The sequence below is a fragment of the Phalacrocorax aristotelis genome, chromosome 1 (genome assembly GCF_949628215.1).
Source record: "Phalacrocorax aristotelis chromosome 1, bGulAri2.1, whole genome shotgun sequence".
Lineage (NCBI taxonomy): Eukaryota > Metazoa > Chordata > Aves > Suliformes > Phalacrocoracidae > Phalacrocorax > Phalacrocorax aristotelis.
The window spans coordinates 194778142-194805817 of NC_134276.1; the positions used below are offsets into that span (position 1 = coordinate 194778142).

The 27676-nt window shown below is 37.1% G+C and overlaps 1 protein-coding gene across 4 annotated transcripts in view; it reads right to left on the reverse strand.

Annotated features, from left to right (window-relative positions):
• POT1 (protection of telomeres 1) overlaps positions 1–27676 on the reverse strand; it is an 80835-nt gene that overhangs the window by 3892 nt on the left and 49267 nt on the right. For all 4 annotated transcript variants that reach the window (XM_075081211.1, XM_075081210.1, XM_075081214.1 and 1 more), the window contains 9 exons: positions 24600–24755; positions 17036–17196; positions 14340–14428; positions 13182–13226; positions 12591–12747; positions 10105–10310; positions 7138–7273; positions 4291–4385; positions 2595–2686 (listed from right to left, as the gene is read on the reverse strand). In XM_075081211.1, coding sequence (XP_074937312.1) covers positions 2595–2686; positions 4291–4385; positions 7138–7273; positions 10105–10310; positions 12591–12747; positions 13182–13226; positions 14340–14428; positions 17036–17196; positions 24600–24755 — 1137 coding nt within the window. The remainder of the gene's footprint in view (positions 1–2594; positions 2687–4290; positions 4386–7137; positions 7274–10104; positions 10311–12590; positions 12748–13181; positions 13227–14339; positions 14429–17035; positions 17197–24599; positions 24756–27676) is intronic.

The following is a 27676-nucleotide window of genomic DNA, read 5'->3' on the forward strand; positions in this document are numbered from 1 at the left end:
CCAATTCTTCTGACTACAAAATTTTTCCATTTTTTCCTTCAGTAACTTTTCCTATAAAGAGGAAAGAAAAGAACTGAGAGCGTTCCTTCATGAGTGTGACTGGAAGCTAGTGCAAAGTTGCACTTCAAAGCAGCCCAGTTCCTTCTCAGGTGGTGCTGAAAGACCCAAATTTAGGCTTGGAAGGTACTGGCTTGTCTTTGAAGTACCACCAGCGGGAATGCTAGCAGCTGGCAGGCACTTCAGAAGAAATTGTGGGTTTTTTTTTCCTGCAGCTAAGCTATAGTACCGAGCAGTATCTGATAAGAATCTGAGCTACCCTGAAGTAGAGATTTTTGGAATTCTGCCTTGAGAGGTGGTTTGAAATCTTTCCCCCCACCTTCCATTTGCAGTTTAGTTTCTCGATATGAAAAGGAAAAAAATACAGTAGAAGGAAAAGATGACTAGCTGAAATGGGGATTGCAGTCTTTGTCCTCCTTTGCTGCTAATACACTGTGTATTTTAAGAAAACACACATTTTTTCCAATATTATTTTTACTCATAGGCTTAAATTTAATCAAGGAAGAGTATTCCCTTCAAAGTTATTTAGTACAATGGTAGAAAATATGCAGATATATACACATTAAATAGCATTGCTGTGGAAAGAAATCCCACTAAATTGTTTCTGTGTCCCATTTTGGACAAAGCTATAACTCTGAAGTGCCACTACACTGACTATTTTCCTCTGGGGTATAAAGATTACTCCAAATATGTATTGAGAGAATCCTGATATTCCCAGCTGTGAACTGCTGGAATAAGAAAACACACAAATGCACTTACAGAAGGACAAAAGGTACAATGAAATACTAATCTATTTTAGATTATAACTCTCCTCTTTACCAAGTTCTCACTTTTTTATTATTTTCCTTTTTCAAAATGATTGACATACCATCTCAAAATTTAGGTAGCAACTAAAATGGCTGTGTGCATGTGTGTGTAAAAAACAAAACAACACAAACAAACCCAAAAGGTAAACACCCGCAAAGTACACAGCAACAGATATTTCTCCTGCACACAAAAATACATGTAAATGAGTAAATTCACTAAGGAGGGCACTAGACATGTACAATTCGTCTTCAGCCCTAAACTGGAGATGTACGAAGCAATGACCAGCTCTTGCCAGTCAGAAATCCTCCACCTTCAGCATCACGAAAAATTCTTACTCAAGCCATCTTTGTGCATCAAACTGCTAATCTAATAATAAAGCTTATGAATTAGACTAAAAAGGAAATAAATAAAAAACCTGAGAAGTAAATGGCAGTTTACTGTCAAAATGGAAGATGTCTGAAGTGGATTCTGCAGGGGGTTGCCTAAGTCTGGTGATTTTGACATTTTTTCATTAGTGACATCCTTTATGGAACAGCAAACAGGCCCACTATGTTTACAGACCAAATCAGTCTGGGGGAATTGCAAGTATACAGGGGTAAAGAATCAGAATTAATTTTTTACAAACTTGGGAGTTAGTAGGACAAAAAAACCCACCCCCCCCCCCCCACTTTCCACCAGATACATGTATAAAATACTGCTTTTAAGCAAGCCAAATCAACTGCTCAGAAAAGAATGAGGAATAATTTCTTAAAGCCGAGGTTCTACTCATAGGTGAAGGGATTATACCGTGAATCAAGGAATTAAGTGATCACCATACTGGTTTATACATATAGGAGCATTAACTGGCAATGCCTTATGCTTTTCTAGCACTTCAAGGAAGATGTGGGCCACCTAGAAGAATTCAGAACAACAGTAAGGATGGTCAGAGTTTTCAAATAACTCTGATATGGAAGAAAAAACTGATATGAAAAAAACCTCTTATATGGAAGAAGATAGAATGAATGATGGTTTTTTAGCCTTCAGAAGGTAAAATCATTATACAGTGTGTAGAGACAGGAAAACCACCTGTTCTTCAGTGTCTCAGGTAGCAGGAATGGTCTTAAATTGCTTCAGAGAAAAGTGAAGATAGGTAATTCTAAGGTTAGAAAATTAGTTGAATGAACTGCTTCTGAAATCAAAGACAAATATCTGTATAGCTATAGCTTAGTACCACCTAGGTTCAGAGATAGGAAGGCCTCTTCTACCCCATGGTCATATGAAACAAAAATCAGAGTTACTGAATGGATAGATTCTACTGGCAGTTAAAAAAAAGATAATGAGATTTTGAACCAATCCAGACATTACCTGCATAAATCTTGAAACACTCCCATCAATCACATAGCCTTCAGGCTGCATAATTTAACATTGCCAATAAAAGAGAATTTCAGCCATGGAAATGTATAAAAGTCTATGGAAATACCAAATAATCTACCTACAAGCTTCAGTTTTGTCTTTATGCTTTGATATTCCATACTTCAATATTTTATTGAAAAAAATTGCTATAAATTACATTCTTTGCATCTTCATTGATGGACAGTATTCGTAACATTACAGCACTTGTAACTGTCCCCACAAAACACTGCAAGTAACATAGAACGAATATTTCTATACCTACATTTACTATTTTAAAAACAAATAAAATCCCGACTGAGATAAATCTTTAGACTCTACCTTTGCCTAGATTTACTTACATAATCAAAAAGGTATGCATTTAGTGCTCCTGTTCCATCAACCAGTGTAAACTTCATAATAAAAACATACTGGAGCAGCTCAATACCTAAAACTGAAGAAAAAAAAAAAAAATTATCTGTTCCTTAGAGTGAATAGGCAAGACAAACCATAACAACTGAAGCTGACAATATCCCTCCTTTAATAGTAACTGACTTTGAATACTGTCATTAGAAGTATAAATTGAGAGGCCAAAAAACAGAGGCTCTGAAAAACAAAATGTGGTTCGTATTTTCAGAGTGCATTACAACTTGCCTAGAAATACTTTACTAGATGAGTCTATAAAAATGCAGAGAGATTTTAAAGTACTTATTCTCATCCTAGTAAAAGAAATGCTAATATTTGCTTAGATGTTAGATCCTACCTTGGTAGGATCCTCCCACTCCTGTTCTTTTATCAATGGAAGATTAAAGGAGACTTGCTTTTAATTCAGTGATAATAAGAAAGCATTCCACCTGAAAACGTATCTTCTGAGGAAAACAATTTGTTTCATACGATGTAGTAAAAGCTACCAGGAAAAGTCTTATTCAGAAAAACTTTGCTGGTGGTTCTGAAAATATTCCAGCGTAAGTAAATGACTATAGTAATTCTCTCACTGGCAGCAGTAACTGTTATGCTGCAAACATAAAATATCTTAAATGTACAAAGTTACTGCAACTCTGCATCAGTCTTTTCTGGCTACATCTGCTTAAATTGGCTAGTCATTTTATGTTCAACTGATCTATTTGCAGGTTAGTCTGAAAATATGGATGATAAAAGAATAATATACATAAAGTAGTTTAAATGCCAGAAAGAATTTAATAAATATTGTTTATGTTTTGAGTATTAAATGTCAACTGCAGGTGCTGTAACACTGCCAGTTATGTATTACTTTATTGAATAGAATATAATTATGACAGTTTATTTGAAAGAACCATTGTATTGCTTGAATAGCTTTTTTTTTTCTCTTTTATAAAGTCTTTACCAAGCTTAGATACTGCTAGATATTCCAACTTAATATGTTGGAACATGAACTGATAAACATCAATATATTATTTTTCCTTAATGTGTTGTGAAGTTTTAAGCTCCGATTTACCTCCAGCATTTGAATGTGTTGACTACATAAAGTAACACAAGGAAAACACAAAGCATGCAACACACATATACATTATGGTATAATTCCTTTCATCTGAATATTATTTCTTGCCGACTCTCTAGAATATGCTTAGCATGGATAAGGCTTACAGAAGATAAAAGTCTAACTTGTACTCATCATTAAATAACACTTTCTTTAGCTCAGGTCAGAAAAAATATCTTCAAGAAGAAAAGCAGGACTAACTTCTAGGACTGCAAGCATGTACACGGTTTAAAAATGATATCTACAACCAAAAATCCATCACAACTGTACTATCTGTATTTGATGCATGTTACTAGTGACACCTATGGTAGAAGAAACTGTTCAACCTATAAAATCCTTTAATTCATACTGTAATGTTTTCAAAAGTAATTATGTTATTTCAACTGGTAAAAGGTGAATAAATTTTACAGCTTTATACCCAAGCATAACCATAAATTACATGCTTTCTGTACAAAACTGCAACCCAGAAACCAAACTATTTCATATAAACACCTCAGAATCAAGGCAGAAAAGTATTTCAGGACAATATGATGTCAGCTGACCTTGTGCTATTTCAGCTGGTTCCCATGATGGTCGTTGTTCTGCTGCAATGGAACTTAGACTCTTGATAGGCTTTGGAGTTGAACACTGCTTGCACCTAGCATTTAAAACAAGACACTGAAGCTAACCAAATACTGATTTATTTATACTAGAAACTTTCTGCACAGAAGAAAAAAATAAATCTGATTTTCTTACTCAGTGGGAGTGCAAAAGTATTTCTGTTGCTGTTTAAAATAATTATTACACCAGACACACAAGCTTTAGGCCACATCAAAACCCTTAATGCTGCTTTTGAATTATCCCCAAGAAGAAATAAATCATTTTGGGTCTGGAAAAGATCATTTCAGTAAATAGACAGGAGGAAAACTGTATATTAAAGTTCAGGGAGTTGGGGTTGTTCAGCCTGGAGAACAGAGTGCTCTGGGGAGACCTTATTGCAGCCTTTCAATATATAAAGGGGGCTTATAAGCAAGACAGAGAGTCTTTTTACCAAGGCCTGTAGTGACAGGACAAGGGGCAATGGTTTTACACCGAAAGAGGGTCAAATTTAGATTGTACGGAAGGACAAAATTTTTTACAATGAGGGTGATGAAACACTGGAACAGGTTGCCCAGAGATGTTGTGGATGTCCCATCACTGGAGGTGTTCAAGGTCGAGTCAGATGGAGCTTTGAGCAACCTGATCTAGTGGAAGATGTCCCTGCCCATAGCAGGGGGCTGGAGTAGAAGATCTTTAAAGGTCCCTTCCAGCCCAAACCATTCTATGGTTCTAAGATCACTACATTGCTAAACATATGAATATATGTCACTACTTTGTTGTTTAGCAATACAAACATCTCACTTTGTAAAAGCAGGAATGAATCTGAACTTGTAGCATGCTCTAAAAACACAACAGGCTTACAAGAGAAATTTTGCTTTACCTACATTAAAAATACTAACTATGAGTTATTAAAACAATCTCTTTTATTACTGGTGTGTTTACACAAGTAATTATGAATTTTACATGACATAGTAAGCAAATGCTGCAAGTGGACAAAAATGTTGAAGAACTGTTTTCAAAGTTGTTCTCATTTGCCTCAGAAATAAAATTACAGAACAACTATTTTTTCCAAATTAAGCTTCTGTGCTAGTATACTACAGTTAGAACTTAAACCAGACATTTATTATCTTTTAGAATTACATGCAAAACATGCCATAAAAATCAATAGCACTAGTTCTGCTCAAGTGATATAAAGCCAAGCTCAGTGATGCTACTTTTTTCTTAAAAAAAACCCCAAACACCAATAAAGTAACTTAGCTGTGAATTTTGTTTTTATATGCAAGTGTATGTATGTTTATTTTTATATATATGAATATACATGCATATGCACACACATAAATATTTATAGATATCCAAGCTCATTTCTACAGCAAAAATAACATTGCTTTTAATTCTACTACACAGAATCTTTGATTTTAGACTTTGCTAAGTATATGCTACTGATAAAAGCACATGGAACTAAGCTCTGAAATGTCAACATCCTTGTGAGGTTCCTTACTAAATACCTTATAAACAGTGATGCAGTATCTTATAGAGCATTGGCTTTGCAGTACAACCATTTAAACAGAGAGCAACGTCTGAAGGGGAGTTGTGTGTAGCTGGGGAAATATATGGATTATGAAAGTGCAAGGGGAAATACTTTGTACTGGTGAAGATCCAGTCCCAGTAGGAATACTCACACATTGCCTTTATTTAAAAACCCTATGGACAGCCGTATCTGGAAAGGTCAAAACAATATATGGCAAAGAGAAATAATTAACTGTATTCATTTTATGAGGCCTTTATGGGAAACTTTAGGGTTCATGTGATATTTCTGCATGGAATTTTTTTTTTCTGCATGGAATTTTTTTTTTCTGCCTACAGGACTGAAGTAGTGCAACACAGCACCCTGCTTGAACTTACTAGGACTGCTGAGAGGAAGGACTCAATAGCCTGCATGAAGTAGGCTGGTATTTCTGAGCTTGGTAACTGCACACTGCTGTGCAGTACTGGGAGAACATACCGCTGCTAGCTCTCATTGAGCAGGAACACAGTAAGGCATGGCATAGCACAGATACCAGACCTAGATGTGTGTACTATATTCCATAGCCTTGGAACTATGGAATTCAGAAACCCATTGAAGTTGTCTCTACAGTGACTGAAATGCACACATAGGTAAGGCGCTTTGCAGTGTTGTGGATCTCAATAAACGGCAAATGGCAAGGAAAGGCTGTCTAAAATCTCTTATTTCTTCCAAAACCCAAGCTTTCCCAAAGCTAGGAATGAAAGAGAGGATGAGATGTGGATTGACAGCCTGAAATAATTTTCTGTGTCTCTATTTAAATACTATCCATGTATATTGTATCTGTACAAAAAAACCAGCATACAGTTTTAAAGCAACATATGTTTTGACTTTAGTCTAACGAGTAAGACCAGAAAATAGCATTTTCTAGCCAGAAAACGGAAGATCTGGAGCAAAAGTGGAAGATTTAGGCGTTTTACAGCCTAAAGAGACTCATATATGCATTCCTGTCTCTGTAGTATACTGCCCTACCCACACACCACAGCAAGACTCAACATCGGGTCCAGTGTAATTAAGGGCATAAGAATTATAATGCAATATAAAGCCCAACTGCAGTTGAGTCCTTTGATACGAGGTAGTAATATGGCATTTCATCCCTCATTTCAGTCCTGCTGATCATGTTATTTATTTTGCATCATAGAATCTTTGGGTAAGTTATCCCTTGAGTACTGCAGTTTGAATTACTGACAAAAACGACATCTATCCATTACCGCAACTACTAAAATATCAACAAATACTTTTAACCTACCCATAATATTTTATGCTTCCTTGTAAAAGAAAAGGTGCTGAAAGATCTAATAATTCAAGGTCGTCTTTATTGGATCTCACAGGAATAACACATTTAAATCTTTTTGTAAGCTTCCAGACTTCTTTTAGTGTTCCACCTATTAAAAACAGAAAAACATGGTTTTTTAAACTGTAATAAAGAATATATTGAAAAACTTGCATTTCTTGGCTGATTAGATGTTGATTTCAGGACCTTCAATAAAAATTGAGACCCACCATGGAAAACTAAAAAAATGGTCCATAACCTTCTCATTCTTACTCAATAAGAGACTCAATAAAGAATCAAAGATGGACATTTATCAGAGCAGATGCCTTAGTATCGTCTTCAGTATCTTCAGTTATTACTGTAACCATTACATTGTATTTAGTTGTCATCACTTTCATATAATTTCTTCTATGATTTTACTAGCTATTTTCTTGGGGGAGGGGAACCCACAAAAAAGAATAAACTGACTTTTTGCAATTGCTCCTAAGTAACTGGTTTTTTTCAGCTTTTAAGTGGCAAAAATCTATATCATCTATTAAGTGGCCAGCAGTTTATGAAAAAGTAGTTATTCTACCATGTCATAATTGACATGAAGTAGGAAATGCAGAACCACCAAACTTCATACTAATTTGAGTGCTACTAAACTGAGGCCACACTAGGAACACAGCAGAAATTTAATATATTACAGCTGGAACCCTGAGATCTTCCAATTCTAGTGACAGAAACAAGCTATTTCAAATTTATTATAAATCATGGGATAATCTACCTTCAGTCTCTGTAGTATGGACTGCAGAACTGATTATGGGATCTTTCTGACATTTCACCAATTCATTGAAATGTGGTATATGTATTAATGTAACATATAGAGAACAGTTATTTGGTAATAGTTCAGTTAAAATGTATGGTTTAAACTGCTCATGAACAAAAATAAAAAAGGTAGCAAACCGTTTTAAAGTAAATATATTCTACATCTATGTTTACCGCTAACTGTAACTAATATGTTTCAAAGACTTTATGACAAGCAATTACGACATTGGATTGTAATGTATTTATTGCATATATTTGTTACTTCTATTGCAGAGGTAAGAAGAAAGAGAAGAAAATAAAATCCATAAAATTGCATTATTACTGATGATCAGGAAATGCACAACAACATGTAACCTCCTCAGTGAGCTGAACTTCTAGTAAAACAAAAACAAAAACAGAGGCACAGATATTTGAAATGCCTTCCCAAAAGGTTAGAGAACACAGGTCCTCCAAGTACTGTGACACAGATAAAGCCTCTCGTATACATTTGAACTCTCATTCAAGGGATTAACATGCAAAATTCAGGGTAGTTTTAAATGACACTGTTAAAAGGTCTCCAGAATTTGAACTTCGCTGTAATACAAAGTTACACTGGGCAAATGTATTCCAGCTTCTAAGAGACTGGCGTAAAACACAGAGAATGACCAGGGGTTGACAATGACACGAATCACAGTGATTTCATGTACAAATAATGAGGATATGCAAGGAGCATTAATCTACTTGTTAACTGTAACGTTTCACTCTTCAGTTCAACTAATCTGTAGCTCTGGTTATGGATTCCCCTCACTCCCTATGGGGGGTCACGTAAAATTCTGTCCATTATCCAACTATTTCCTCAATTCCAGCCTAACAGATGCCAAACACTCAAAAAGAAGTTCTTGCTTCAGCATAATGTCTATGGGGAAGAATAGCATATAGTGTTGTAGAAATCTAAATTGCTTGTGTTTAACAAACAAGTAGAATAGTAGCATCTAGACCTCCTCTGTCTAATAAATGTTACAGTGTGTTTGGCCTTTGAGGGTTGTCTGTATCTGGAAAAGTGCTGGGAAGATTTCTAGGGTGACTTCAAAATCTCCACCTCCAAAAACTTAATGATAAAAATTAAAATAGCATGTAGCTTTGGCAAGGTTCATGATTCATGTTCTGGGAAAAAAGTGTTAAAACACTGATTATGACTTTTCCTTGTGCTCCAACACGAAGTACATATATCCACATACACACATACTTAGCTGCTGGCACTTTAATACCTGAAAAAAGATGTACCAAGTTATATAGTTCAGTTATTTTAGGAAAACAGAGTAGAAACAGATTCTTTTTTCTTTTGTTTTCACAAAGATAAGGTTAGATTGCAAAAAAAAATCAGTTTGGAACGTGTCAGAAATAAAGCAGCTATTAGATCTAGTTGAATATAAAACAAAGCAGAAATCAGAAGGGGTTTTGTCATTGACCCTTACACAAAGGACCACCCGACTTACATTTGCTTAATCACACCACTTCCTGAGCACAATTGAAGACACTGTTTTAAACTCAGAATGGTACTATACGCAATTACTTGTTACTTTTATTCTATTCAAAACATTCTTTATTAGTATTATTGCTAAATTGCTTTGTTTAAAGATCAGTGACTATTTCTCTTCCCTGAGGAAATCTGATAAAAACCAAACAAAAAAAATCTCATGCTGCAAGAAGCTCTATTAATCTGAAACAACACTGACATCCAGAGGCTGACAAAGTTAATTGTAGGTTTGTATTATTAGAAGCCTTCCAAAACTTTTCCACATTAAGATTAAAAATATGTGTTTTTAGAAAACTCAGTGAATTTTCAAATCAGAACTGAAAAATCAGTAAGCACAGCTAGAAAAAAAAACTTATTCAGATGTTAATTTTAGCAGAATCAACACTAACCTTATTGGCACAGTTGTAAAATAGACAGAAACACCTTACAAGACCTTCACAGGTGACTTTTTCCTGTTTGCGCAAGAGTAACTTAAAGTTCCAGCCCAGTTTTTCTTTTCTTTGAAGATGCTTTTATGATCATCACTACTTACACTGGATACAACTTCAACATACCTTAACTTTGTAGATACTCAGAGTGGACACTGCCATAAGAAGTGGTGTATTTGCAATTTATCTTACCTTCTATCATAAGCAATGTATCTTCAGGCTGTTGAAGCATTTCGTCATGCTTTACAAAATGGATAGCTATTTTCCTTTGTTTCTGGTCTTGTGTAGTCCACACTACGGAATCATACCAGGATGTATTCTGTAATTCTGGGTTTGGGGCAGTAACAGCAGAGCCTCGTAAAATACAGTCAAAGTCATCTCCATCTGGAACTTCTTGCCTAAAACGATTTCCAAAATTAATAAGTAAATTCTAACAGCTTCTCCTTAGGCAGCCTAACAATGAGGACAACAGTACTCCAAATAAATATTAAAATATACACAGGAAAAATAACTTTGTTGTTATATCAATTTAAACATTTAGAGCTGTATAGCAAATTATGACAGGATAATTCTGCAGGAGCAATATAGTTTCATATACATCCTGTAAAGGGAAAATCTGCGACTCTGTACCACACAGTTTCTTTCCTATCCTGCTAGAGTGCACCATTCATGCATTTCCAGTTGTCATTCACAAGAGAAGTAAGGAAGGCCACTCGAATTTTACCAACATTACCAACAGGCAAAAAGCCAGTGGTTGGCACACAGATTAAAAATGCTTTAAAAATATTTTCTCCCAAGCAAGACAGACCTGCTGCCTTCAGGTGGAATATGAACCGTGACAAAAAAAACAATGAAAAAAAGAAAAAAAGAAGGCAAAAGCCTGGGCTATGTCATCAAACACTGAAAGAAAGTAGGTTCCAAGCTTCTGAGTGGAGTTAAAGAAAAAATACCATCAACTTCTGCAGATTATTCTGAAGATTTCACTTTCAAACCCAAGAGCATCTGCTACCACCAGTGAATAGAACAATTCCTGCCTATGACAACAAACTTTGATACTCTTATGCTATGACTGTAGAACTGGCACACAAGAAGTCTTCCTGAACCTGAACTTTCATTTCATGAACACAGTGCTATTCAATGAACTCGTTCCACCTGTGCTCCTGGATTACTATTTTTAATGCAAAAGCAATGGACCTAACACAACAGGTCATCTTTCCAGATATACCCATTAAACTCTTCCAGCCTTTACAGCCTGCCTGTAGATTTCCCACAGAGGCATGAATGGAATGAATTGTTTTTGAACTAAGCTACACGCAAGGGAAAGCACTGCAAGTAGTCCCATCACTGCAGTAGGATGGTGGTAGTAGTAGTAGGAAATATGCTAACTAAAGCCTCACAAATCTACCCAGTTCAAAGTCTGCCCTAATTCTGTGGCAAAGAGAAGGCAGCAATATGTGTAACAGGAGGAGACCCAAATGAATAGAAATGAAGACATCAGCAAGTCAAGAATATATAAAAAGGCTATAAGAGTAATAGAAAATTGTGCAATAAGGATAAAGTTCACAAGGAACAAACAACATCCTATCAACTGTAACTGCAATACAGAGTTGGCAAATATATCAAAAAAGTGAAAAAAGTGGCAGAGATAGTTGGTAATTATAGCCTTTTTATACTTGACAATAAACATCATGTACTTGTATGTTGTGAAGATGATGAAGCACTTCTTGCATTAGTAACCAAGAGAATGTTGTAACAACATCTGATAAGGACCAATATCGTTAAAGCTGTAAGCGTGCTACTTTGCATCCAAAGGCTGTAAGAGAAGGATAACAGGGGCGTTTTCTTGCCTCAGTGATGTTTGTACCTAATAAATCCTGATTGTGCAAAGAATTTCAAAAGGCTAGGAGAATGCTAATGTGCCATCATTTAAAGAAAGCAATAGTTTACACCAGTAGCAATTAAGCTCTTTGCCTGGGACTGATCCTTGGCTAAAGTCAGGCAAAAAAAAAGTGACACAGTATTCACATGATTGTGAATAGCACTGTAATGCATGCCACTCGGTAGTTTCATTAGAAATAGGCCATTTCAAACAAACTTTGTTTCATTTTTAGATAAACAAACACCAGAAATGGTATATGATTATTTGACTAAGCATTATTTGATACAACGACAAATGGCATTAAAGGGGAAATAACAATAATAAAACAGTCAGTGAACTGACCCCGATCAGGAAAAAAAGACCGGAACACCAAGGTGAACGGTGTTTCCCTGATATTTTTGAGTCCAGAAAAGATGCCTTCTCTGGAAGATACACTTTAGTGAAAGATATTTTATTCATTCACTTGGAGACAATCATACCTTTTTGCATACCCTGTTTTAAAACTGCAGTACAGAAACAGGTACTTAAATACAACTTTGGTATAGGAAAAACTGCACTGCTACATTTGAAAATACAGAAGAATTATTGTTTTGAAAGCACTCAAAGGATTCTGTAAATGGAACTCATCTGATGATTTAAAATTTTCCTACCTGTTACCAGTGAGTTTCAAATCTTTGCTCAAAATGAATATATTCAAGCTCGTTTTACACAAAAAAGAGAATGAAAATACACTGAAAACCTAGGCATCCAAAAATATATAGAGCAATTGCTAATTACTTTTGTTGTGTGAAACACTTACAAAGAGTTGCATTTGGAACAATGAAGTTTAATAGACTGATAGAGCTTCTGGGGTTTATAAGTTCTCAGCTTTGCTCTAATGCGATACTGTTGAGGAGCGGTGCTGTTCAGAATGGCTTTCAGTTCTGTGTTTTTCAAATGCTGATGATCTGTTAATACTGCAAAATAAGAACATACACACACACAAAAAAACCCACGCATACTTATTAAACACCACAATATTTGGAATATGGGAAATGGACATTGCAAGTATGTGTTTTCCCTTAATTCCCAGCTTTTCTTCCCTTCCCAGTTGCAGCCTCAGTTTTGTCAATACATTAGTACGGTTTTTAAGATATATCACAACGGGCTGTGTGATCACGGTGTAGTTTAGGGTACAGAAATTCAATATGTAGAAAAAAAGAAAGTAGAATACATAAATATGCTCTACTCCTTTAAAACCAGAATAAAACCAGTGTAACATTCATAAACTTAGAATGGCTCTTCCTATAATAAGTAAAAGATATTACTTCAACCTTTGAGCTGATGTCTCAAAAATACTTTTGCTCTTTAGTAAAAATAAAATTCACCTTGAGGTCAAAATATTTCCTACCTGTAACAGATAACTGCTGACATTTCTGTAAGTGGGATTCAAGATCTGAAAAAAAGAAGAATTTCCTAATTATTTTCCTTCCTTCTTTTCTTCTTTATCATGTGGACACATAAAACCAGATATATAGATAGGCAGATAGATGTAAACACAGAACTAAAAGCTGCACAATGGAAAATGGGAGTCCTAATAATGTATGAAAACAATATAGCAAAAGGAAAAAGCAGAGTAAGCAGGAGGCAAACATTAGATATCAAGAGTTAATATATCTGAGGAGAAATAAGTGCATACCTAAATAGCAATGCTCATCAAAATGAACACTTTTCAAATGTATACTGTGAATGATACTGCTGACATAAACTGTAGTCATCCCCCTGTAATCTTTCTGGACAAGAGCATAAATATATTATTCTAAGAACAATACAGACTGCCTGCTCCCTCCTTGATCAACCTCTACTACACATACACAGGGCAGTAAATATGTGCAAAATTCTTTCTAAATTGGCAGTGTTATGGTCCAGATATGAAGTATTTATTTATTCCTGACTTTTGCACCCTTCCAGAAATATCCTGTCACAGTATGTTAATAATGGCTAAGTAACATAGGATTTTAAAAGCTAGAAGCAGATGCAGACTATGTCTAACCAGATTTAGAGTTTAATTCACTTTTAGTTATTCTTATTCTAGGCTAAAAAAATCCATTAAAAAAATACTGTGGGATCTGTAGAACTACTTTTCCACGGCGCTGCACCTTGCAACTCTGCCACTGACACAACTTTCCATCCAACAGCTTTAAAATGGCTCCTGACGAAGCAACTGTTTAGTAGTGTTTTCAGTGCCTATCTCTGAGGAATCCCCGTTTAGAGGGAGGGAGCTACATCACTCTGCTTTATGATCTCATGGTAGTATGGTTAAGAACACCATCTGTGTTCAATAATTTATCCACTACTTTCTATGCAAGTATTTTCCCATGTATATGAAAGGCTTCTGCTGCAAGACAGGATGGGTTAATGTCAATTTCCAGTCTAACAAGCCAAAAGAATTGGCTAAGTCTTTGTATGTGAAAGTAATATTATACACTTATAGAAGCAGCAACTGTGACCTTATCTTGACCACATACATATTGGAAGAAAGAGCAAATCGGCTTTCAAGTGCTCTTACCTGTAATATTTTTGAACATGCCATCTAATTCCACTGAAGACATACTTTCCATATTCTGACTGTCTGCCAGATCCACGGATTCTAAGAATCTAAAAATAAATGACTAAATATATTATAACCTAGAGGAGTCTTTAATACATATACGTACGCACACACACATATATATGTGGGACTATACATACACCTACATAAAACCTAATGTTTATCAATGCATGGGTATAATGTTCAGACATAAATTTTCCAGTAGACATAAAACTCAATCGAGCCAGAAGTTGCAGGAGTGTGTATTAATGATGCAGATAACACACGACACACTCCTTTCCAAATCACTTCTGGAACTTTCAATACAATGTAGTGCCAAAAGAAATCTATACTACTGGAAACAGAATTCCTGATAAAGCAATGTGGGCTTTGGTTACTTAGCCTTTCCTAAGGGAAAAAAAGAGTTTATAACCTTCGGAAGAAGGGGCAGGCCACTCAGGAGGACTACAAGGATGTCATGAGGTTACGCAGGGAGAAAATTAGAAGAGCCACAGCCCAACTAGAATTTAATCTGGCTACTGCTGTAAAAGACAATGAAAAATGTTTCTCTAAATACATTAACTACAGAAGGAGGGCTAAGAACAATCTCCATCCTTTATTAGGTGCAGGGGAGAAACACAGAGACAAGGGATATGAGGAAAAGGCTGAGGTACTTAATGACTTCTTTGCCTCAGTCCCTGAGCTGGAAGACAGGGAGCAGAATGGAGCCCCCATAATCGAAGGGGAAATGCTTAGTGACCTGCTACACCACTTAAATACACACACATCTATGGGGCTGGATGGGATCCACCCAAGGATCCTGGGGTGGTGGAAGTGCTCACTAATCCACTTTCAATCATCTATCATCAGTCCTGGCTAACTGGGGAGGTCCCAGTTGACTGGTGTTTAGCAAATGTGACGCCCACCTACAAAAAGGGCCAGAAGGAGCATCTGGGAACTACAGGGCTGTCAGCCTGACCTCAGTGCTGGGGAAGGTTATGGAGCAGATCACCTTGAGTGCCATCACATGGCATGTACAGGATAACGAGGTGGTTAGCCCAGCCAGGGTTGGTTTATAAAAGGCAGGTTCTGCTTGACTAACCTGATCTCCTTCAATGACAAGGTGACCCGCCTAGTGGATGAGGGAAAGGCTGTGGACATTGTCTACCTAGAGTTTAGCAAAACCTTTGACACCATTTCCCACAGCATTCTCCTGGAGGAACTGGCTACTCATGGCTTGGATGTGCATTCTATTTCCTGGGTAAAAAAACTGGCTGGATGGCCAAGCCCAGAGAGTCGTGGTGAACAGAGTTAAATCCAGTTGGTGGCCGGTCACAAGCGGGGCTCCCCATAGCTCAGTGTTGGGGCCAGTTCTGTTTGCTATCTTTATCAACGATCAGAACGAGGGGATCGAGTGCACCCTCAATAAGTTTGCAGATGACTTCAAGTTGTGGGGCAGTGTCGATCTGCTCAAGGGTAGGAAGGCTCTGCAGAGGGATTTGGACAGGCTGGATTGATGGGCTGAGGCCAACTGTATGAGGTTTAACAAGGTTCAGTACCAGGGCCTGCACCTGGGTCACAAAAAACCCATTCAATGGTACGGGCTTGGGGAAGAGTGGCTGGAAAGCTGCCCAGCAGAGAAGGACCTGGGGGTGTTGGTTCCCAGTCAGCTGAACATGAGCCAGCAGTGTGCCCAGGTGGCCAAGAAGGCCAATGGCATCCTGGTTTGTATCAGGAACAGTGTGGCCAGCAGGAGCAGGGCAGTGATCGTGCCCCTGTACTCGGCACTGGTGAGGCTGCACCTCAAATATTGTGTTCAGTTTTGGGCCCCTCACTACAGGAATGACATTGAGGTGTTGGAGCGAGTCCAGAGAAGAGCAATGAAGCTGGCGAAGGGTCTGGAGAACAAGTCTTATGAGGAGCAGCTGAGGGAGCTGGGGTTGTTTAGTCTGGAGAAGAGAAGGCTGAGGGGAGACGTTATTGCTCTCTACAGCTACCTGAAAGGAGGTTGTAGTGAGGTGGGGGTTGGTCTCTTCTCCCAAGTAACAAGTAATAGGACGAGAGGAAATGGCCTCAAGTTGTGCCAGAGCAGGTTTAGATTGGATGTTAGGAAAAATTTCTTCAACAAAAGGGTTGTCAATCACTGGAACAGGCTGCCCAGGGAAGTGGTTGAGTCACCATCCCTGGAGGTATTTAAAAGACATGTGGATGTGGTGCTTTGGGACATGGCTTAGTGGTGGACTTGGCAGTGTTAGGTTAACAGTTGGACTCGATGATCATAAAGGTCCTTTCTAACCTAAATGATTCTATGATTCCTTATGTATATAATGCACACGCTTAAAATGTGCTCAATTTATTTGCTTAACCATAGCTTTTATCTTTAAAAGATCATATGACACTATTAAACAATAAGTATGTTAATGTCACCAGGCCTTACTATTAAAGCACTATAAAATAGAAATCTTCATCCCTGCTGTATTTTAAATTTGAGAAATTAGCCTTTATTTACCTATCTGCCCAAATACTTACACTTCATCTTAGTGGTGCTGAAGACATATTCTGTTCCAGAGTTTCTGGTTCTTACATAAGTTTACAATTTTAAACTGCACAGTTGTTACATTAGCCTAGAGTTTTCCAGAATTATCTAGAAAAAAAAACCCACATACAGAACTTACGCTTTTAGTTCCTTAACATCCAGGTTACTTTCTGGTAAGACTCCTATTCCTCGACCGTAACAGGTGCCACCATGAAGATGAAATTCTATAGGTGAGATATTCTCATTCTCAGCACCTCCTTGTTTTGTATGTATACTGTAAATTCTCAGAAAACTTCCAATCTTAAAGAAAAAAAAAACACAGTGTTAGCTATTGACTTGGAAAACTCTAGGCCTCATAAAGCTTCTTCCCTCTTCTCACTGAATCACAAAACACCTGAAGTTGTCAGAGACCTGACCTAATGAAATTCAACAAAAGCAAGTGCAAGGTCCTGCACCTGGGGAGGAACAACCCCATGCACCAGTACAGGCTGGGGCTTGACTTGCTAGAAAGCAGCTCTGTTGAGAAGGACCTGGGAATGCTGATGGACAACAAGCTGACCATGAGCCAGCAATGTGCCCTTGTGGCCAAGAAGGCCAATGGTATCCTGGGATGCATTAAAAGGAGTGTGGCCAGCAGATCAAGAAAGGTTATCCTCCCCCTCTACTCTGCCCTCGTGAGACCACATTTGGAGTACTGTGTCCAGTTTTGGGCCCTCCAGTTTAAGAAGGATGTGGAACTGCTTGAGCAAGTCCAGTGGAGAGCTACCAAGATGATGAGGGGACTGGATCATCTCCCTTGTGAGGAAAGGCTGAGAGAACTGGGTTTGTTCAGCCTGGACAAGAGAAGGCTGAGGGGGGATCTTATCAGTGCTTATAAATATCTAAAGGGTGGGTGTCAAGAGGATGGGGCCAGACTTTTTTCAGCAGTGCCCAATGACAGGACAAGGGTCAATGGGCACAAGTTGGAGCACAGGAAGTTCCATCTGAATATGAGGAAAAACAACTTTCCTGTGCGGGTGCCAGAGCAGTGGAAGAGGCTGCCCAGGGAGGCTGTGGAGTCTCTTTACCTGGAGACATTCAAAACCTGCCTGGTCGTGTTCCTGTGCCCCCTGCTCTGGGTGTGCCTGCTCAAGCAGGGTGGGTTGAATGGGATGACCTCCAGAGGTCCTTTCCAACCCTACCATTCTGTGATTTGGTGATCTCTGGAGATGGCTTAGTCTAATCCCTGTGCCCAAAGCAGACTCAACTCTAGCAGGTTTCATAGGGCTGTCTCCAGCTGGGTTTTGAATATTTTCAAAGATGAAGACTCCAAAACGTCTCTGGGTGACCTGTTTGTTTTGCTTTATCAGACAACATTACTGGCAGCAAAAGCTGATTCAGAACCAGCATAAGCCTTCTTACTAAATCCAATTCTCAGGCAGACTTTGGAAGACGGATCAAACGAGCCAATGTATTCCTTTCCTGAGGGCACAATTTGTCTTCTATATTTACAACGCAGCCCTCCAGAGACTGACATGCTGTGATTTGCCCGTGTATGATCACACTGTGTAATTGACCTCTTGTCCATCATCATGCATGGTGTATTATCTGTTTATGTATACATGCAAACACATCTGCTTACCCAGATTTCTTCATCATATCTTACTCTTACATTACAGGTAACATTTTTTAGCACCAGGACAAAAGGCAACATGAGTTAGAAATTCAAAGATTCGGCACTGTTCCTAACGCTGTTAGATTTTCTTCTCACATACATGGAGAAAATGCTTTTTGTTTTGCTTACATTTATACTGTGTTCTCTGAAACAGTTTTGTCAAGTTACACAAATGGAGTTAGACTAACTTACACAAGTACCTATTAAGAAAGAAGTTTTGGAGTACTGAACATCGAACGCATCTTTATAACTTTGCTTTTGTTTCAAAATACAACTCCCATTAATCCTCCCCACCACCCCCCCAAAACACCCAAACGAAAACCAAGGTTCTAAAGGTAGATAATCTGGAGACTTAATTATATAGTTAATTTCCCTTTGAAGTGTTTTAAAAGGCCTTTGAATCAAATTAACTAGCGCCTAAATAATTTTTTGAAGTATAACCTAAGATCCAGCGGATAGCTGGCAAGCTACACATATTCAATAACCTGGATTTATGTTCACTCTAAGTATCTTTTAAATAGCCCTATCTAAATGATAAATTATTTTAAATTTACTTCAATTAACATTATCATTACAGCAGCCAGCCTATTAAGTCTTATTTCAGCTTCAGCTCTTGATTTAACCAATAGAAACCTAAAAAGTATTCCTATTCGACTGGATTGGCCAGGACTCAGTACAATACTTATAAATGTACGTATATACACATAAAAGCGGATACAGCAGCAACTTGATTCTGGAATCTTCTTCTGTATCAAGGAACAGACTATGACTATATAATGCTGGTATCAAACTACTCTTTTAAACAGTGATTGCACATGAAAAAGGCAGCGTTTTTTTCAAATTCAGGCACCAGGGACATAGAAAGTGCACTTCAGCCTGCACCTATTTTGCTTCTGGCATGGAGCTCTTACCAGAGTTTTAATTGATCTGCATCATTAGGGGGCTGCTCAGTTTTTTCATTCAAAGCGTATCAGCAGGACAGCTTGTGCATTTAGATGGCAGTTAAGAGGCTTATCTGGAGGCTTTTTTTTTTTTCTTTCCAGATGCTAAATTTCACTTAATTATGTTGAATATCCAAAAATGCAAGGGACAGTCATATTATAAAACTAATCTAATGACTATGACAAATGCTTTTGGAGAAAGTTTTTTTGTTTAAAGTTCTTAGCTAAGTTCTGCTTATCAAATAACCTTATGTCAATATAGTAGTGCCAAAATAGGGTTTTTTTCCCCCAAAGAGTAATTCATATATAAGCAGGAAAAAGTCAATTACAGTTGGAGAATTTCGTTCTTTCAGAAAAAATGTATGAAAAAACTACGCATTTACTATATGTACAAATATAAAACATTAAACATGGGAGAGGAGAGCCCAGAAGCCAAGAATACAAAATGCTAGTTTTGCCTTCTAAACTTGTGTGCTGAAATTCATGCAAAAGTCAACTGAATCACATGTTTTGGTGCAACATTCACCTTCCCAAGATTTACGAGCACTGAAAAAACATATCTTCCTATAGCTGCATTTTATTATATGCCTTTTCTGACAATATGATTGTTTTATATATTTTAATATCACTTAGAACTATTAGAACTTAGATGAGATGCATTATAATCAGCATTGCCAAATACTGAAAAAGTCCGGAAGGTTATGAATGTCACCGCAGACCCCAGAAGGGCCCGTGCAAGACGGGGTGCAGTGGCCCTGAATTCCTTCGGGAGGCAGCATTGCTCACCGTTAACGGTGCGCAAATGTGGGTGTTACGGCTAAAAACGGTGCTGTGTTTCTGTTGTTTACAGAATGCCTGCAGACCGAGCACGCTTTATATACTTGACTGAGAAGACATTATAAACTACATTAAAGTAAACACCACTATTTATAGAGCCATCACTAAAATCTAGCACAAAAACAAATCCCTCCTTGGCTTTATAGCAGTTCTGCTTAAGGACTACCTACCTCATTTAGAGCAAGTTCATTTAAAATGAAATTAAAGCAATCAGAATGCATTTCTTGCAGTAATATAAAATACACTAATACCCTATTTGCAGTCTAGTTCAAGTGTGACTTTTAAAAATACATATTAAGTCTGAAAAGAATTAAAATGAAGAAGTCACATATGTAGTTCCCTGTAATTAGCCAACTAAATTGTTTAGCATAGCGAATTCTCATAATTATTTCAAAACACACAGGGTTGTGTTCACATTTAAGACACTAGTGAATTTGGAACGCTCATTTATCATGGCAGTTAAATGTTCATGTTTGGCCACAAAGGCACTCATGACAAGAGGCTGTCTTTATCTGCAGGAATCATTTACAAAAATAATCTGTACTAATTTTTATGCCTATTTTAGGGCTGATGATATTCAATGAGATTTTGTCATCATTCTGTCATATCAACAGTCTAATTTTACTGAATAAATTGTGCACAAGTTTTTGCAAAGGAGAGGAAGCATATACACAGCATTTGGGTATGGTCCTTTGCAATAAAAATACCAACTTAAATCCATTAAAGGATTTGGAGGACTTGGGGGGTGGGATTGGGGGGGTGCTGTGGTTTGGCTTTTTTCCATTTTAACCAGTACAACGACAGAATTGGGGAAAATACCACTAACAGGTCAAAAGAATGCTACCCAGGCCTGAAAGACCTGAAGCAAGATATTACAGCCATATAATTCATTTAAGTTGCAGACTGGAAATGTGACTCAGACACTAGAAAAGCAGGCAAGACTTCTTAGTCCAAACTAGTATCAAGAAAGACATGACATTATATACAGCAGGAGGAACAGCTGAAAATATTTAAATTCTGCCTCTGAAGATACAGAACATGAAGCAAATACTGTGAAACTATGGACTAGGACTGGTATGCATGCTCAGGGTTAATTGTTTTCATTGTACTATCCAGAAAATGCATGGCAACACAAAACTGATGGCATCAAGCCATAACAGGAATGCACAGTACCACATATTCAATGAATGACAGTACGTAAGGAAATCTCCAACCATCTGTGGACGTCTGGATCCCTACTGTGCACTGACTGACCGCTTATGCTCACTCACCTTGATGCTTCCCATCTAGAATAATGCCCCAGATGGAGAAACCCATGTCACAGACCTATTCCTGAGTTGTACGGCAAGGTCAGTGAATCCTGAGAACCTCTGGAAACACTGGAATAAGAAAGGCTGAAGAATAGCAAACTCCAACCTATGGGGAGCAACTGTACTCCATATAGAGTTAGTTGCGGTCTGGAGTTCCTAGAGTAATCAGAAACCCCAGGTAGCCAGAAGAGGGAAATTGGAAAAAAAAAAAAAAAAAGCAGTGAACATCATCGTCTTTGCTTAGCTGTAGCTCTTGCTTGTGTCTTTACGCCCCAGGAAACAATCCACTTCAGAGATGAGATTTCTGAAAACTCTCTTTGTGTTCTGCTAAGGGAACAAATGCTGAAAAGCCACAGTCTTACCCAGCAGGAAAGGGAGGTCAGTAAATATAGGGGGTGAAAAGTCTATTTACGGTATCAACTTTAGTGTACCTTCAATATTACTGAAGTTCTCTCCACTGAAGAATGTAAATACTATTTGACTGTCTCAGAAAATGGGATAGAATGCTCGTATCTTCAGTGTTCTCTGGACAGACAATCCAAACAAAGAGCTTTTAACAAACTCTTGCAGCAGTATCCCTGACAATGTACTCCAGGATTTGCTAAAAATTCACTGTAATACATTACCCGCTTTTTCTAGACTGGAGTGCTTACTCAGAGCTTCCTTGTCTGAACATGTGCCTACAGATAAAATCCTTCTTGGTATAAAGGCTGTGTAAAACAGATCGTTCCTACATAAAACATTTCAGAGCTGCAAGTGTCATTGCAAACGGTACACGACAACATGGGAGAGTGTAACCTAACAATTCCATAACAATTTACATTGAAAAAGACAATTCTAAGCTACTGTCAAATGCAGAAGGGATGGCTGAAAAAGAGTGCACTTTTTTTGTTTCTGAAACCGTAAACATCCAGTGCAGTTTCTGTCCCCACTGTTCTCGTGCTCACGTTCGGGAAGGTGCACATGCATACACTAAATGCTCTCCATGTTTATACTTCTACATAAATGATTTAAAAAAAAAAATCTTTACATAACAAGACCTTAAACTAAATAAAATATTATACAGATTAATATAGAGTATTTAAATTATACTTTCTCATGATATGACATGATATGACTAGTATTTAAAAAGTAACATTTTATTAAATCTTCTATTTTAGGAAGAGTCCCCACAAAATTTTATTTTCCTTATTCTGTGAAATAAAATTAATTGCACATATTGCAACCTGAACTTAATAAACCTTCCTGAAGTTTGTTATGGTATCAGCACTTTTTCTTCAATAGCTCCAGTAAGACAACCTCTAAAAAGCAGTGTTCAAAAATGATCTCACTTACTGCAGCTTGCGTGAGTGAAACTACTGCAACTTTGGACGTAGCCAGGACAAAACCAGCCCGTGTTGCTCAGTAGGTCAAACTAGATTTCTTAACAGTTTCCTTTGACATTAGAGCTTCTGCTACACAGTGCAGTATCCAGCAAAGGCACAGACACTTCAGAGATAAGAAAGAAAGGGCTTACAGGAAGGAAAAAAATTGAGAGAGCTGATGAAGACATCCCACATACCCCATATTCAGTAGGAATTCCTGAATATAAATTGGAGAGAATAATACAGGGAGTATCATCAGCTACTCAAGAAATTATGTTTTATTAATATTAAAACATTTTTTCCCTTAATTTTCAAAACCTATTGCTTCACTGGAACATCAGCAGTTATTTATATCAATATATTACACCAGCTAGCAAGAGAAAAATTCTGGAATAGAACTTGCAAGTAATGAAGTATTTCTGTGAGTAGGCAAGCCATTTTGCTATCTGTCACTTATTTATGAATGGGCATTAAATATATCAAATTGATTTCATCTCTGCTGATAGCCCCATCCTAACAAATGGCTATCACTTATCTTTATTTTCTGGTAAACAATTCCTTAAATATGATACTTGGGTATAGAGGGCAAGGCAAAAACCAAAAGATGTCTAGCAGAGAGCTACCAAGATGATCAGGGGACTGGATCATCTCCCTTATGAGGAAAGGCTGAGAGAACTGGGTTTGTTCAGCCTGGACAAGAGAAGGCTGAGGGGGGATCTTATCAGTGCTTATAAATATCTAAAGGGTGGGTGTCAAGAGGATGGGGCCAGACTCTTTTCAGTGGTGCCCAATGACAGGACAAGGGGCAATGGGCACAAGTTGGAGCACAGGAAATTCCACCTGAATATGAGGAAAAACTTCTTTCCTGTGAGGGTGCCAGAGCAGTGGAAGAGGCTGCCCAGGGAGGCTGTGGAGTCTCCTTCCCTGGAGACATTCAAAACCTGCCTGGTCGTGTTCCTGTGCCCCCTGCTCTGGGTGTCCCTGCTCAAGCAGGGGGGTTGGACGGGATGATCTTCAGAGGTCCCTTCCAACCCCTACCATTCTGTGATTCTGTTATTCTTTGCTAATTTACTATATTCAGAAGCAAGATGGCAGTATTGCTGAAGATCAAATGTTTAATTATGTTGTTGCTTTCTCTATCTAAGCGTAATCAACATTACTGACCCACTAAATGAAGATTGCACTGCAAATTGCAGAAGTTTATAGAACAGAAAACCTTTTATTGACTTTAGAATTACAGGCCTTTAATGGGACTACAAGTTTAACCCTACTTTATACCATTTAAAAATAATTCTGAAGCACAGAATACATTTTCTGAGTGCATTATTTTCACAGGATTATATATGATATAAGAGTGTCTGGAAAGAACTGCTTAATTGGAAGAATTTTTTTCATGGCAATTTTAGTGTAATGAGGCTGTTTTACACATGTTAAAGGTGTTTTGCATTCAAATAGAAGGTATGGGAAATACAGTGAAAGATAAAGAGAAGCATTTGAAACTAACTAACAGCGGGACTGAATTGTCACATTCTCTGCAGTGAGTTCTAGGCAGCATATAGGCCACAAAACTAGAGTTAGAAATACCAAACTGTATTACCTTAAGTGATTTTGCCAATTGCACATGGTTATCATAGACTAGAATGTCCACTGTCAGATTTTGCAGCTGATGAAGAACAACTTTTTCTCCTTCCAGGTCTCTTGCTTCCACAGGCACCTTCCATGTTGGGTAAGGACATTTTGTGCCATCCCATACCTGCAATCAAATGAACTATTTCAATGTGCTCACAATACTTTAAGATTTTAAATAACTTTTTTTTTTTTTAAATAGATTTGTTGTTTGATTGAAAATTGATAACAATAAGAAATCTTAATTGGGAGTCTCAGTCTTAAAGTATTTAAATTATGTAAATTAGATTTTATCTTTTTTTTAAAATTCATATTCCTTATAGATGATAAAATAACCTCTATAGAGAATATGATGAAATGTTAATACCTGGGATTTGTTAATATTTTAAAAAAATCAGCGCTAGCAAAACCTCAACTGTTTATTCAGCAGTTACAACTCTAAGAATTCACCATATGCAGAACTGTCTATACTTAATTTTTAATCCTGACAGTTTTTAACCATTCCAGCTACAGTATGTGAAGACTGAGTACACAGCATATACTCCTTAATTACTGATGATCTACATCAATGTGCACTGCTAGTTATCCAGAAAGTATCAGAAAAACATCTGTATTTAACGTATACCTAATAACAAGGATTCTAAAATTGTTTTCCTAAAGCTAAGTTCTTGATACACTTCGATATTGAAATATCAACAGAGTTATTTTTGAGCTATCAAAGTTATTGTGAAAAAGTAAGATTACCAACAGACTTAGCACTTTGGAACCAAAATCTTACTACTTAAATCAAACATTAACATTTCAGTGATAGCTGCTTACGATATATTCTGTAAACTATGGTTTCCTGAGTTCCTGAAGATATACTTTTCTCAAAGACAATAGAAATAATGTTCTGAAATACTATCATAGAAAAAGAAAAATCTAGAGGCATTTGGACTCTAAGACTGAAATGCTGCATTTCATAGGATTTCATGCATATAGGTTCAACAGACACTAATTTTGAGACAGTTTGTGATACCAAGGTATTTTGTCCCATGAGTTAGGCACTGCAGAGGGGGAGGAGAAAAAGACACCAAAGCTTAATTTTTAAAGGGTTTCTACCCCTTATGCTTAACTGCTGTGGATCAAAAGGACCCACAGGAAAAGATCTAAGAATCAGCAAAGCTAAGTATACTGAGAATAACTCATGGTTGAAATAATCATCCCAAATCAGGAGATAAAAGGGAAAACTGTTCACAGTGAAAATGACCCATAACATCAAATTAATGTTCCCTAATAAAAGTGTATTCTGAAGGACCCAGATAATGAGGTGGTACATGCTGCCAGACTAAAAAAAGCCTATTATCTTCTGACCCTGAACTGTGAATACTTAAAACCACCTTTGAAAGAGAGGTTGCCCATTGCTTGAGCTACCAAAGCTTTTCCAGAACTGAGCTTGAGAAATGTAGGTTTAGTGCAAATATATTATGAATTCAGTCACTTTGACAAAGAACCTTAAATTTGCCAAGTTTCCCATTATTTTTCAACTGGCTTTACTTGGGACACTTTGGTAGTTCTACTCTTAAGAGATGGATCTGACAGATGGATTGAAATAAGCTGAACGCTCCCTGTCAGATACAAGGATGATTACTTAGCTTTAAAATGTCCTTTGCCAGAGGAACTAATGAGGCTAGTGTCAGGGCACCTTTTGGAGGAATCTGTAAGCCAGTAAGCTTTCTTTACAGGAAAAAAAGAATCCTTAGAAAAGTAGCTGGGTTTGTATTTTACTTGCACAAACATGAAAACAGATCAAGCTCTCTACCTCAGGAGCTTGCCAGCTTCTTTATTCAAATTATTGATAAAAACGCAGAAGCCCTAATTTAAAAAACCAACACTTGTCTAAAAACCAACACTGATTAAATTAATTCTGGCTAAGAAACAGCAAATGGTTCCATTACTAGTCATGAACAGACTGGAACTAATGAATAGTTAGTGACATCCGTTGATCGCCATGGTCGGCAAAACACTGAAATAGGAGAGACGCACCGAAACCTGTTTCCCTCTGCAGCAGAGCATGCTAATTGTATGACTTAGCTTAACGTAGACAATTTAACTTACAGACTGAAGGAAAGAAAAGAATAACAGTAAAACTCTTATGACAAGCATAAATGACAGAATAAATTCTAGTATGAGTTTTTTAGTCTCCATCAGTTTGAACAACAAAATTCTCAGAAAACGGTAAGCACTAACAAGTTAGCGATACTGTCTTTATGGCATGTCAGCCTCAGGTGCTGCGCAAATCCCAATTAATTTATCAAGTGTAATATTAAGTTATGCTACGGGTGATGCACAAAAATCACTGAAATTAATTTTAGTTGTCTTTGAAGCAATTCCCACTCGTTACATGAGCTCAACACCTAAAATAATAATTATATTTTATAGTATAATCAACGATTAATATAACTGATATACTTGGAATGACATGATAAATTTAAATCATTATTATAAAACACATAACCAGAATAACATAATAGTTAATGATCACTCCATTTGAGCCAGTATTGAATCTGGGTTTTTCTTTTGTTTAGCAAATCAACAAAATAATCAGAGATCTGCCTACAATTTTTTAAAGAAGGCTTCTCTTCTATCATGACCAACTTCTAGTATGAGAAAGGTATTTTGCCATGCATGAAAAATGGAGGAAATTAGCAACAGCATACCAATGTTAATCTATCATTCTTAAGCTTGTCTAATGTATTTTAATATGGATTTAAGTATTTAATATTTTATACTACTAAAAAAATATACTGTCAAAGGAATTAACATAAGAAAAATTGATCTACTGTTATTTGATTTCAAACTTTTACCTTCCCAAGTCTACCCTAAGTTTTCCCCCCCAAGTCATTATCTTTACTATACAAAACTGACAAAATTGACTTCAGATCTTACAACAGGGAAAAGGATGTAAGGAAATATTAATAATTGAAGAAACTTGTCTCTGCCCTTGCAAAGGAAATGCTGAACATATACTTATTAATGAACAACTTAATTACAGTCCACAAAGTTCTG